Below are 14,349 nucleotides of genomic sequence, written 5' to 3' on the forward strand. Positions count from 1 at the left end.
TGTCATGAGACTTGTCTCCTGGCCACCTGTGCCCTGCCCAGACCTAGGAGCATGGCACAGTGCCTTGTGGCTCCTCTTCTGCTCTGAGGAATGCTGGGCTTTTAACTACATTCTTGCTGCCATCAAGTCTTCTATGACTCTTTCTTCGATATATTTTTATTGCCTTTTTGAAACACATGGATCCCCCAAAGGCATAGCCCTGTACCTATAACAGACTAATACATATAACATGCCTTCCACATGCCAGGACCACAAAAGAACACAGACAGATGGGATGTAGTTCCTAGGTCAGTGGGCAGCATGCAGATGAGACTAGAGGGTGGCAGTTTCCTGCAGGCCAGGGATCACTCATCATCATCTGATAAGTGACCTTGGGCAGGTTGCTTATCCTGAGTGAGCACAAGTATATGATGAGGTTTTTTGTTTGTTTGTTTCTTTTTTTTTGCTCTACACGGGCCTCTCACTGTTGTGGCCTCTCCCGCTGTGGAGCACAGGCTCCAGACGCGCAGGCTCAGCGGCCATGGCTCACGGGCCCAGCCGCTCCGCGGCATGTGGGATCTTCCCAGACTGGGGCATGAACCCGTGTCCCCTGTGTCGGCAGGCAGACTCTCAACCACTGCGCCACCAGGGAAGCCCTGTGATGAGGGTTTTTTTAAAAAATGTGTTTATTTTAAAAATACTTCATTGTGCCAAGGCCATGAACTATTTTAAGAACTTTATAAAATTTAGCCAACTACTCCTTATTGTTTTAAGCACTTTATCAATTTTAACTCATGTAAATTTTTAAAATTTTTTTTGGTTGCACTATGTGGCTTACAGGAGCTCAGTTCCCTGACCAGGGATTAAACCCAGGCCATGGCAGTGAAAGCCTGAAATCCTAACCACTAGGCCACCAGGGAACTCCCTAACTCATGTAATCCTGAGGTGGGTGTTCCTGTTTTACACTTGAGTAAACTGAGGCACAGAGATTCTGAATCACATGCCCACTGTCACACAGTAAGAAGATAAAAGGAGAATGTGTGCAAAACACTTGTCAGTCCTTGCCCCCTAGTAAGGGCCAGACACAGGCTGTTATTTTTGGAGTTGTGCTGTCACAGGGAGTAGGTGCTGCTGTGGGTGGGTGTTCACAGGGAGGAAGGTGAGAGCCTGTTGATAACCATTTCCTGGTTTTAAACTTAAAGTTGATTTCATTCTGAAGATCTCATGTGTTTATCCCCTGAGACTTCCTAGTGCCTTTTCTTTGCAGTCCTTCCATTTCATCCTGTGCAGTCATCTCCCAGGCTCAGAGGGGTGAAGCCATTCCCAAGGTAACAGTATTCTAGTCACCATCCCCTCCACCCCCTCACCAAGCTCAAAGCTTCCAACTCTAGACCTAGGGCTCAAGTGGCCCTTCTGCAGTGCCAGTTATGTGGCTCCTTTACAAACTGCTCACATTTTAAACTTGGTCAGTGGGATGTTATTCCTCACTCTGACATTTGCTTCCCGCCTGGTAGCTAGAAGTTTCCCCTAGGGGCCAGGGCTGAAATTTGGCTTCCTGAAGCTCCAAGGTTTGGGTGCCTGAAGTGAGCCCACTGCTGGTTGCTTTTCCCCAGCTAACACCAGAAATCCCCTGAACACCCCCTGGGTCTTGTTCCAAGAGGGAAAGGGGTCAGTAGAGCTGGGGGAGTCCCGTACTCCAAGCTCTTCTTTCTTCCTAGGATTGGCTCTGGGGCCAATCTCTCCTTCACAGGTTGGCAGATCTCACCGGCCTTCCATGACTGAGGCTGCGACTGGAGGCCAGGAATGCTGCTGGGTGGAATGTGAGTGAATGGGTCCTTGAAGCTGCTCTCTGGGGCCCAATCTCAGCTTCCTGGAGTTCCTGAATGAACATCTGTCCTGGCTCACTCAGTTGCAGAAGACCCATTGACCAAACCAGCTTTGCAATCGTCAGTGGCTGCAGGCCCAGCGTGCAGCCCAGTGCTCTGCACTTCTTGTTTAGAACCCGCAGCGTGTAGGCATCGCCTTGCTTGCACAGTTTTTCTGATTCTCATTGCATTCCTCTGAGGATTATCTGGCCCATTTTTTTAGATAAGGTGGATACCCAAGTCCAGTGAGGGCTCTGGAAGGCCAGAGCAGCTCTTCTATTCCTGGTGACCACACTGTCCTCACCACTTTGCCAGACCAGACTGTGAAATGGGGAGAAATGCTCCTGTTGTGAGATTGCTGGGAAAACCGGGCATGTCTTGGTGCTTTCAGGCTCACTGTAATTTTAAAGACTTGCATGAAGAGGGCTCTAGGAGGAGTAGACATTAAGAAATTTCACTTTCAGTTCCACCAGCTGCTTGAAATGAGCACTTATTACCATGTAGCCCAGAGGAGGCTACTAATGATTAGACCCATTTCACGTTTTAAAATTACATATTGTATTAAGAGAATGTGTACAAAAGTTATATTAGGATACTTGAAATATGTGATATACTGTAATTATAGCAATCTTTACAGATAATATTTCATTTATCCTTATAATGCAAAAATCAAAAAGGTAAAAAAGTACAATATAGCTCATGTTTAAAAATGTATGAGGGGCTTCCCTAGTGGCGCAGTGGTTAAAGAATCCGCCTGCCAGTGCAGGGGACACGGGTTTGAGCCCTGGTCTGCGAAGATCCCACGTGCCGCGGAACAGCTAAGCCCGTGCACCACAACTAGTGAGCCTGCGTTCTAGAGCGCATGAGCCACAACTACTGAGCCCACGTGCCACAACTACTGAAGCCCGTACGCCTAGAGCCTGTACTCCGCAATGAGAAGCTCACTCACCACAACGAAGAGTAGCCCCCGCTCACTGCAACTAGAGAAAGCCCGTGTTCAGCAATGAAGACCTGATGCAGCCAAAAATAAATAAATTTATTTAAAAATAATAAAAAGTACATGAGTTAGTATTTAAGATTCTTAAAAGTTACTTTTTAGAAATAAAAGTGAAATGTAAGTTCTTAAAGTTCAGATTTTTAACTGATTTGGGGATTTGATCTTAACTATATGTAATTGTTTTATTTTAAAAATACATGTAAGTAATTCTAGGTACCCTGAGTCATACAATCTCGAAGTAGGACAAGTTACACTCCTGTTCTTTATCATATTACAAGAAGGTACTACTGTTGCCTTAAGCTAAGTTCAGTTAAGCAAGTCTGTGTTCCCTAGCCCTGAGCTGTGGGGATGATTAGATTAGGGATAGGCATGTGTCCTCGTATGGAGTGAAGGAATGCAGCCTCCCCACCATGGAGCAGAAGCTACCAGAAGAGTCATCCATTGTATGTATGTATGGAGGAAGCATGTGAACCTGGAGCTGCTGCCATGAGGGGCTGTAGCTTGAGGATAAAGCAACCACAGGAAAAGAAAAAGGGAAAACAAGGCTAATATCCTTGGTGACAGTCTCTGGATCAAACTGCTCCTGAAGCTTATGCACCTGTGAATGTTTTTAAGCTCTGGGACCCACTAAGTGCAGTTTTAGGTTAAACCCATTTGAGTTGTGTTCTCTGCCACTTACCAAAAGATTCTTAACTGTTATCTTCAGTGTAGGGATAAAGAAGCTTTATAGTTTGCCTACTTTTCATAGGTTCCTGGGCACCAGCTACGTACCTTCTGAACCTCAGCTCTGCTCTCATTATGGCTAAAGGCTGATATCTGGACATCTGTCTGCTCCTGGCACTGCACACTGACAGATTTCCTAAGCACATTCCAGGATCCAGGAGAGGGGACTGTGCAGGGACTCGTGTTAGGGCCTGAGGCAAAACTTCGAGGAAAGACCCCAGTAGGATGAGACTCGAGTTTGTTTGTTTTTTTTTTTTGCGGTTCGCGGGCCTCTCACTGTTGTGGCCCCTCCCATTGCAGAGCACAGGCTCTGGATGCGCAGGCTCAGCGGCCATGGCTCACGGGCCCAGCTGCTCCGCGGCATGTGGGATCTCCCCAGACCGGGGCACGAACCCGTGTCCCCTACATCGGCAGGCGGACTCTCAACCACTGCGCCACTAGGGAAGCCCCGAGCCTCGAGTTTTTCAACACGTTGCTGTAGCCCTGGCCAAGCATCTCATCCTCAAAAGAACATTTACAACAGCCAGTCTACCAGGACGTTTCACAGCATTGCCAAAGGCCTCTTATTTTATACTCCAGTGAACCATGTGATTCTGTAGGGCATTCCTTTGGACCATTCATTCATTCATTCATTTCTGCTTTCTTTCTCCAGTCTAACTACACCATCTTCTGAGCCTGCTTCCCTTTCAAGGGCTTTGCACTTGCTGCCCTGCTTCTCATACATCCTTCTCCCAGATCCCTGCACAGAGGCTTCCTCATTTCCTTCTGCCCCCACCTCTGCCCACCCCTTCCCCCAGGGGTTACTAGGGTAACATCAAATAAGTTAAAGAGCTCTGGATTTTGAAGTGTAAAGAGCTAACATTTATTACGTATCTACTGTGTGCTGGAAGCTTGACTCTTCAAGTAATTACTGACATTCCTGTTTTTCAGAAGAGGAAAGGGTCTGAGAAGCTAAACAATTTTGCATAAGAACATCCAGTTATTGAGGGGCAGAGCCATGAAGCGAAGTCTCCCAAGCAATGTGCCGTTAGTTAAATTTGGAAAATTCCCCTGCTGCAGCCACAGGCTGTGGTGGGAGACACTCAAGACAATAACGAATTTGCTAGTGCTTGGCAAACTACAAATGCCACGACCTCTGGCTACCATTTACTGGGAATCTCCATGTGCCAGATGTTTACCATGTACCATCACACTAAAAGTCTCAGAACAACAACTCCAAGGAGATATTTTTTCATCATTTCCATTTTGCAAATAAGGAAATGGGCTCAGAAGTGATTTGCTCAAGGTCACACAGTGACAGCAGAGATTTGAATCCTGGGTGGTGGGGGTTTTTTTGGCCACACCCCCCGTGTGGCTTGCAGAATCCTAAAGTGCTGAGTTGTAACCACTGGACCACCAGGGAATTCCCCTGGGTGGTCTTATGTAAGAAAATCAGAAGCTGGAGCATCAAGGCCTTAACTTGAGGTCAATATCTAGCCAGTCTCCCTGGATGCTTCTGGCCTGCTCCTCCAACCCCACCCCAGATACCCCTGGAGTGAACATCACTGTACATGTGCCTCACAGAGCTGAACGTGTTTGGGATATGAGCCTAGAACCAGAATTATAGTCAAAGGGTTGTGGGTACTTTGTCAGGCTTGGTGCTTCACATCTGATCCATGTGCGTCTGACTCCTCTTTCTCCCTTCCCTGGGATAGGCCCACACCCTGTTGCGAGGCCTACTCTGTCCTTCCTGGGAGCTGGGACTAAGAGCCCACCACTCTGGAACTACTAGAGAGGTGGAACACGTCCTCCCAGACTGAGAGTTTAAGACCAAAATAGCATGTGTCTGCTGTTGCCCTGTTTATGGAAAACAGAAGCCTATGGAATGTCAAGACTGCACAGTGAAGTCTTTAAGAATGTCTGGGCCACATGGCATTAAGGAAACGGCTGGTGAGATCACTCAGGGCTTAAGACCTCCCCTCTTAGGGCTGCTTTGGGCCCCTTAGCAACCTGTCCCAGGCTCTGCAGCTCAGGCCTGGCTCTTCTAGTCCCTTCCCCTCTCTGGGCCTGTCTCCTGATAGGTCTACAGGGGAGTGTCAGATGACAACATGGTTGTGACTTAAGAGCCAAAAAGTGCTGGACCTAAGTGAGGAGCTATCATCATGACTCCATGAGTTGATAATCCATGGGGTCAGAAGTAGGCTGCTGGGAGCTAAGTCTAGATACAATTGGCCTATGCTTCCCAGTAGAAAATGTTGGTAAGAGCTAGGTTCAAATCCTGGCTCTGCCACAAACTAGTTCTGGGACTTCAGGCAGCTGACATCACTTCCCTGCACCTCAGTTTAATTGTAAAGTGGGACTAAAAGTAGTATCTACCTCCTTGCTAAAAGATTATAAGAGTTGGTGTGACCAATTTGGAAAACAGCTTGCCAGTTCCTGAAAAGGTTAAAGACCCAGCAATTCCCACTCCTAGCTATTTACCTAAGAGAAATGAAAATAAATGTCCACACGAAAGCTTCTACCCAAATGTTTATAGCAGCACTATTTACAATCACCACAAGGTGGAAACAGCCCAAATGTCCATCTACAGATTAATAGATGAACTGTGATATGTCCATACAATGGAATGGTTTTTGGCCCCAAAAAGGAATGGAGGTACTGATACATGCTACAACATGGATGAACTTTGAAAACATGCGAGGTGAAAGAAGCCAGACACAAAGGCCAAATACTGTATGACTCCATTAATATGAAATGTCCAGAAAAAGCAAAACTATGGAGACAGAAATTTTAGTGGTTGCCAGGGACTGGGGGAGGAAGGATGGCGAGTGACTGGTAAAGATAGGAATTTCTTTTTGGGGTGATGAAGATGTTCTAAAACTAGATAATGGGGATGGTTGCACAACTATAAATATGCTTAAAACAATTATACACTTTAAACGGGCGATTTTTATGTTATGTTAATTATATCTCAATAAAGCTGTTGGAAAAATAAAAATTAGAAGAGAAAGTAGGTAGAACTCGGGGCAGCGAGTAGCTCAATAGTCGTTGGTCATTATCTTACTAATTAGGCCTCTCTAAAGCCCCAGAAACAGTGAGCAGGGGGAAGGAAGGGGCTGCTGAACTTATAGCTCAGCCTAGGTCTTTAAGCCGCCGAGTGTCCCTGGGCGTGTCCCCGGACCCATCCCGCGTCTCCTCAGAGCTCCTCATAAATGAATGGGAGGACAATCCCCACCCACGTCCCTAGGGTCTCGCGAGGAGTGTGGGGGTTCAGGAGGCAGAGGCGGAATTCCCAGAGGGAGCCCTCGGTCTCGGCCTGGGCGGTGCGGCAGGTGTCGGACCAGGCCCGGGCTAACCCGGAAAGGCCCGAGAAGCTTTTTCAGGTGTTCTAGTGATTGGCAGCCCAGGGGGGAGGGCTTCGGGTGACGGCTGCCCCGCCCCCTCACGTCGGGCCTGTTGGCGCCAGCCTGGGGGAGGTGGGCGGGTCCCGGGGTCTGCGGCGCCCATTGGGCATGGGGGGGAGGAGGTGCCAGGGAAGGCCTAGGGCCCCGCCCCCGGCTTTGTGGCGACCAATGGGCGCGGCTCATGGGCAGGGCGTCGGTGGCGTCGGCGGAGGTCGGGCGGCTGAGGTGGCTGAGGTGGCCGCTGAGGCTGAGGCGGCGGGCGCGGCCGGGATGGCGAAGAGCCACGGAGAGAACGGGCCGCGCGCGCCTGCAGCCGGGGGGAGCCTGTCGGGGACCCGGGAGAGCTTGGCCCCGGGCCCCGACGCCGCAGCCGCCGACGAACTCAGCTCTTTGGGCTCCGATTCAGAGGCCAACGGCTTTGCCGAGCGCCGCATCGACAAGTTCGGCTTCATCGTGGGCTCGCAGGGCGCCGAGGGCGCGTGAGTATCTCCGGGGCTCGGAGCCGGGGGGCCGGCGGCCGGGGGCGGGACCCGCGGGGGGTCCTCGACGCGGACAGAACCGCTCTCAGAAAGGACAGACACGTCTCCCTTCCAACCAGGAACAACCGACCCCTTGTCTCCCTTGCCCCACCCCCACCTTCCCCCCAGCCGGACTGACCCACCCCTAGGAAGGGCCGACAGGGCTCTCCTCACCAGTGCGGGCTGGTCGACAGATACCTGTCCCAACCCCAGCACTGCCACCCTCGCCTTAGGGCTGGCTGAGTCAGCCAGCCCCTGACAGGCTCACAAGTGGCCGCCCCTCCCCCAGCAGGCTGCTATTCTCCATACCCAGCCTCCCACAAGACCCACAGACGCCCTTGTCTCAGCACCCCACTACCCCCACTTCAGGGGGACACCTTAGGCAGACTTCAGAGGGACGGGCTGCTCTGCCCCCACCGCACTCCGGGACAGACTGACCCTCACCTCAAGACACACGGACCTCTGGATGAATTGACATTGGTCAGCTTGGGACAGACAGTCCCTTCCCCTCATGGAAGGGTCAGAGAGTGCCCCCCTCTCCCCCCTCAGAGGCAGGTTTCTCCCTGTCACCAGCAGCAGGTGGGCAGGCACTGCCCCTTCCCAGTACCCACAGGATGATGGTACCTCACCTCTAGGACAGACTGTCAGCTGTCTCTGTGTATGCTGTGGAAACATGCACCTCCTCTCCAAATGCAGACTGTGGGGCAGGCAAGGAGACAGCAGGGTCCCTGCTCATAGCACACCCAGATCTCCCACACCCAGGCACCCAGCTGGCAGGCAGAGCAATGTGAGGCAGTGGAGCAGCACCTTCCCTCCAAGCGGAGTAAGCTGAGCAGCCACGTTCTGCCCCCACAGAACTCCCTGAGTCCAGTCCTCACAGAGATCGTATGTATGGGCTGGTGATGCCCTTAGGAAAGATGGACTCTAGACCCCATTCCCATCCCAGCTGTCCTATCAGGCTCTCTTATGACTTATGGAAGAGCCTTAACCATCTGTAAGATCCCCACCCCACACCCCATAAAGGTCCCTTCTGGGATTTTCCGCAGTCCCAAAGCCTCACATTCACCAGGCCTCCTTCTCCTTTGGAGAGTTGGAGAGAAATGCAGGCCCCTCCCCTAAGGAGAGTTCTCTTTTACCCACTGGATCTCTCTCCTCCAGCCTCTTCCCACTTGCTCACAGCAAACTAAGGCTAGTCCAGTCCAGGACTCAGAGAGCACCCCTTATTCTGATCCTTCACCCTGACTTGCAGCTTTGTCACAGTTCCCCAGGGATTAGCTTGTGAGAACCCAAAGGGTACTTAGGGTATATTTTTGAATTGAAGAGCAGACACCAGGGATCAGGGTCCTGGGAGGCATGAGGTCTAGAAAAGTGGGAAAGGAATTCCCAGTTGCATTTGTGGGTGCTTGGAAGGAAGAGCTCAGATTTGCTGGTGAATTCTGGGAGATAAGAATTCCTACTCCATGCTTATCAGGCAGTTAACCAGGTATCAGGGTACAGAGCAGTGTGATATAGTGGAAAAAGGCCAGATTTAGGAAGAAATCTTGCTGGCTTTGTGACCTTGGGCAAGTTCCTGAATCTCTGAGCCTGCTTCGTCACTGTAAAGGGAAACAGTAATACCTACTTCCAAGATACTATGGGGATTAAATAAGATGAAGTATTCGAAGGTGCCTAGCATAATGCCTGGCTCAAGTAGTGGCCCAGGAAAATGTTGTTTCCTTTCTTTTCCTTCTAAGGGTCTGAAAATTGATGAGAAAATGAGGGCGTACCTCTGGTATTTGTGGACAGAGAGGCCCCAGTGGAAGCACCTCCCTTTGGCTGTAGTCCCCAGCCAAGCAGCCAGACATCTGTCTTTCCCACCCTCCAACCGCAAACCAATGACACCGTCTGCATAATTGGTGTCTGTAGCGCTGGGACTGAGGTGGGATTCCACATCCCTTCCTCTCTGCCTGCCTCACTTTCTTGACCCTGTTGGTCAACCTAAAATCTCTGGTGTCTGAAAGCTTGGATGTTCCCTGTATAGTTTATATTGTTGTTCAAAAAAAGCCAAAAGTAAGTCCCTGCTCAAGGCCGTAAAAGAGGAAGTTATGGGAAGTTTCAGGGTGACTGCCCTGAACCCAGTCTCGTGGTTGAGGGCTAGGAGACCATGTGCTATCCCAGAGAAGTGAAACATTAGCACTGATGGCTGCAGTGGAGATGGCAGGGACTCTGGCTCCAGATTAAAGGTCTGTTTCAGCCATCCTGGGCCAAAGGTTGTCTCAAGACTATCAGTTTTGGCAGTTGCCAGGGGTTAGGGGGATGGGGGAAGAAAGCAGATCAGAAGCTACCCCACTCAGGTGATTGCTAGGTACCTGGCATGAGTAGATCATAAAATCATAGACTGTTAACGCTGGAAGGGATCTTACAAGTTTGACCAGCTTAACCCTAACTTATTATACAGATGAGGAAACTGAGGTCCAGAGAAGAGAATAACTTGCTTAAGATCACATAGCACAGGGCTTCCCCGGTGGTGCAAGTGGTTAAGAATTCGCCTGCCAATGCAGAGGACACAGGTTTGCGCCCTGGTCCAGGAAGATCCCACATGCCGCAGAGCAACTAAGCCCATGCGCCACAACTACTGAACCTGTGCTCTAGGCCCGCGAGTCACAACTACTGAGCCCACGTGCCACAACTACTGAAGCTTGTGCACCTAGAGCCCGTGCTCCGCACGCAACAAGAGAAGCCACCACAACGAGAAGCCTGCGCACCAAAATGAAGAGTAGCCCCCGCTCGCCACAACTAGAGAAAGCCCACGCACGGCAACGAGGACCCAACGCAGCCAAAAATGAATAAATTAAAAAAAGAAACATCACACAGCACATTAGTATCAGAACCAGGACTTGAACCCAGGGTTTCTGACTCCCCAGTCAGGACCGTTTCCACTGCCTTTACCACCCATTAATATGGCATATGGCCCCAGCAGTAAATCGAGTGCTGGACAGGTAGAATAGAAGGTTCCTAGAAGAACCTGTCTGCCCTCACCTTCCCTGGCTCAGGTCAGCACTTTTGACTCCCTCAGCAGTGTGGGAGGCTAACAGGGATGGCCCAGCAAGGATAAGGCTGTGTTGTCATTACCACTTCATTAGACTGATGAGCTTCAGGACTGGAACCAGGCTTTTTTTTTTTTTTGCGGGGGAGCTGCGGCTTGTTGGATCTTAGTTTCCTGACCAGGGATTGAACCCAGGCCCTCAGCAGTGAAAGTGTGGAGTCCTAACTACTGGACCGCCAGGGAATTCCCTGGGACCAGGCTTATTCACTTTTTCCTCAGGCCTGCAGAGAAGTAAATGCTCAATTAATATTTATTTATTGAGTGACATTTACCGGCACACATTTCAAATCAGGAAGCTGAAAGTGAGCTTAGAGATGGCCATTCTCATATGGATAGGTAAACTGAGGCCTAAGAGAAGTGATTAACCTCACCTCTTCAGTCAATTAGGAGCAAAACCAGGAATTAAACCCAGAACTCTTGATTTCCAGCCCAAGGCCTTTTCTACTTCACCTTGTCCATCTTTTTTTTTCTTTTTTCTTTTTTTGGCTGTGTTTGGTCTTCGTTGCTGCTGCCTGTGGGCTCTCTCTAGTTATGGTGAGCCGGGTGGGGCTACTCTTTGTTGTGATGCGCGGGCTTCTCATTGCAGTAGCTTCTCTTGTGGAGCATGGGCTCTAGGGCATGCAGTCTTCAGTAGTTGCAGCATGCAGGCTCAGTAGTTGTGGCTCGCGGGCTCTAGAGTGCAGGCTCAGTAATTGTGGCTCGCGGGCTTAGTTGCTCTGCGGCATGTGGGATCTTCCTGGACCAGGGCTCGAACCCGTGTCCCCTGCATTGGCAGGCGGATTCTTAACCACTGCACTACCAGGGAAGTCCCACCTTGTCTGTCTGTTGAGGCTACTCTACAGGGAACCTTTGCTGGGCCCACGATGGTCCCTGCCTGCCCTTGAGCAGTAGCCAGTGAGTGGGGAGAGGCAAGAAAGCAGCCAGCCAGTGAAGGACCCTGTGGTGGCATGGGCACAGACAGGAATGCTGGCAGCATTAGTTCTTTTGGCTTGGCTGGCAACTGAGCTGGTTGTTGAAGCCCAGGAAGGACCAGAGGAGGAGAAAGAAGTATCCTCAGCAGGGAAGGGTGGGAGGAGTGATGTTACCATTCCTATCACTTCGGGGTAGGAAGAGCAGACCTGTTTGTGGGGGGGTGGGGGGTCCCTTTTGCAGCAAAGAGGACTTGGTCAGGAGGGGAAAGAAGGATATCAGTTGGATACCAGGTCTCTGGCCTGAGCAAGATGGCCTGAGAAGGGTGGATCCCTGACCTCCCTTTCCTTTTCCTATGTGATTGCCAGGACTGGCCTCCTGAAGCTGGAGTTTCCCACCCAGCTTCAGTCTGCTCAGTGCTTCAGGCCAGATAAGGTGAGGAGCTATGCTCTCTGGGGTCTCGTGGGTGTTGGCTTCCTGTTAGGGGATAGAGGGATCTGAACTGGGCCCAGGGAGAAACATCTGGAACAGCAATATTGTCTTTTGCTGATTTAGTTCCCCTGTCCGCTGGGCCCTCCACTACTCATAGCCAACTATGGCAGCCCTATGACTTTGGAAATCTTAGAACTGGCTTAATTGACATCCTGATAGTTTGGTCTGTGCCAGTTATTGTTGGGCCAGGGCCCTCCTGACAGGCCAGGGCCTGCCTCCCCGCTTTTCCACCACCTTCTCCAGTTTGTAAGTTCAGAACATCCTCTTTTCTTGAGCTATTACAGTTTCCAGGAGAGCGTGGAGCTGGCAGTGGAGTGGTCCCTGGGTAGCCCATCTGGAAAGAGACAGCTGCACATGTGGAGCCCCGGTCTATGACTCTGGGCCACAGATCCTTCATTTTCTCTCCTCCTTCTCTTCCTCCAGTTTCAAAGGAAAATCCGGTTTGGTAGCCCTGTGGGTGTTCTAGGCCCTCAGACAAGACTTGACTTGGTGAAGGAGGGGGCCAGCACACTAGCTGCTGCCCTGGGAAGGTGCCTGGGTGTCCGCCTGCTAGGAAATCCTAAGCTGTGGGAAAGAGATAAAGCGGTGGGACTTGCTTGATGTTTTGTCCTCCCAGCATCTGGGTCTGAAACAGGACCTTCAGGGGGCCAGTGAGGCCTGGCTCTGGTTCAGCCTTGCAATCTGTTTACACCGCGGTGGGAAAAAAAGGTGCTCTGTGCTCCCTCCTCACCTAAGCTCTGAAGTCTGGCTGTTTGTGTGACCTTGGACATATTGCTTCACTTTTATGAGCCTCAGTTTCTCACTGTGAAATGGTTATGATAATACTGACTTTGCAGGGTTGTTGTAAGGTTTAAATGAACTGATGTTTGAAAAGAGCCTGACAACACCATAGGTGTTGTCAATGAATGCTCAATGAATGTTCTACCTCCTCATAGAGACTGGAGTAGCTAGCGGTCCTGTCTTTTCATTTCCTACTTTCCATCTCTGGCTGTGATGATGAGCGTCAGTGAGGTCCATCCACTGTGGGCAGGAGTGAACCCTAACCCATGGTGAACCCTTACGTTCCCCTGAGAGGGGTGGTTATCCCATTTTGTAGATGAGTACACTGAAGTTCTAAGAAGAAAGCGCCCAAGGCTTGCCAGCTGGTAAATGGAAGAACTGGGGCTAGAACCTGTTTCTCGACACTGAATCCAGTGACAACCTTGCTAAGGTGGAAGCCGGCGGGGCGCCAGGTGCTCACCAGTCCCTGAGGCCCCCACACCCAGAGCAGCAGTTAGCAGGAACCTGGCTACCTCCCCATCCCAGTGTGGAAGGCAAGGCAGGTCTCTCAGTACAGTCGAAGTCCATGGCCAGCCAGGCCAGAGAAAGACCCAGTGAAGATCCTTGGGGAGGCCCTGGAAGCCTGGCCAGATCAGGCCTGTTCTAGCCCTCCCATAGGCCAGAGTCTACACTGCTCTTGACCCCAAAATACTGCGTAATGACCATCTGACTTTGATATCTAGTGTGTGCCTTTTGGAAGAAGTGTTTCTTTGTAGGTAAGGCAGGGATTATGCACCCCGTACAGGTAAGAAATCTGAGGCTTGGAGAAGCCTTGCAGTTAGTTAACAGTGGAGCCAGATTTGGGAGGGATCCCAGATCTTCTGACTCTCAGCCCACTGCTACCACAGCTACGTGGACCTGCCCATTCTCTCCCTCACTCCAAGCCAGTTGAACCTCAGGCCAGGATGCATTGCCCACCAGAGCAGAACCCAGTCGTCATCCACCCATTGTCAGTGTCCTAGCTGATCACTCTCTTTATCCTGCTGGCAGCACACCTGACGGGGAAGAGGCCTCCTTTAGCTGCTTTGTCTGCCCCTGGCAAATCTGCTGCCATCCTGGGCCCAGGGAAGGAGACCCTGGCAGGGAGAAAACTGGCTGCTCTACTGGCAAACCAACTCTCCTGATGCTTGACCTGCTTAGAAGCCCCCTTTCCAGGATTTTAGGGAAGCTGCCAACTTAGGCTTTCCTTTTCTAATCGTTCTCTTTCCCTTCTCTATCCCACCCCACCCTACTCTATTCCATGCTCTGTCCAGTTCCTCAGAGGCTGGCACAGCTTACCTCTTCTCTGCTCTTCATGTAGGGAAGTAGGCAGCAGACTCAGGAGCCTGGGAGAGAAAGCCAAGGCTTTACTTTCACCAGTTTATCCATCTTAGCAGTGAGTTTATTTATCAAACATTTATTGAGCCCCTACTCTACCAGCCTCTGTGACAGGGACTAAGGATACAGAGTTGATCAAGACATCTGTGTCTTGTTGTCCTCAAAGCATTCACAGACTGGTTGGAAAATAGAAGCACAACCAAATCATTACAATGTTGAGCAATAAAGCCTGTAATGGAGGCATGTGGTTGCTCTGGGAATA

General features: G+C 50.7%; 1 protein-coding gene and 1 long non-coding RNA gene across 3 annotated transcripts in view; both read left to right on the forward strand.

Annotated features, from left to right (window-relative positions):
• The first annotated feature begins 619 nt into the window (after nt 1-619).
• On the forward strand, nt 620-2,513 carry LOC113629691 (uncharacterized). The gene is made up of 2 exons (XR_003436659.1): nt 620-1,307; nt 1,730-2,513. It is a non-coding gene; the product is annotated as an uncharacterized LOC113629691 (long non-coding RNA).
• A 4,606-nt stretch (nt 2,514-7,119) lies between these two features.
• Nucleotides 7,120-14,349, forward strand: part of TBC1D10A (TBC1 domain family member 10A) — a 30,191-nt gene continuing 22,961 nt past the window's right edge. Inside the window, exon 1 of one of the 2 annotated variants that reach the window (XM_027124321.1) lies at nt 7,120-7,426. In XM_027124321.1, coding sequence (XP_026980122.1) covers nt 7,218-7,426 — 209 coding nt within the window. In that variant the 5' untranslated portion in view covers nt 7,120-7,217. The remainder of the gene's footprint in view (nt 7,427-14,349) is intronic. The other variant, XM_027124322.1, reaches the window with a different exon arrangement.

Source organism: Aethalodelphis obliquidens, unplaced genomic scaffold, assembly GCF_003676395.1.
Source record: "Aethalodelphis obliquidens isolate GAN/ISIS:26980383/991018 unplaced genomic scaffold, ASM367639v1 scaffold28, whole genome shotgun sequence".
NCBI lineage: Eukaryota > Metazoa > Chordata > Mammalia > Artiodactyla > Delphinidae > Aethalodelphis > Aethalodelphis obliquidens.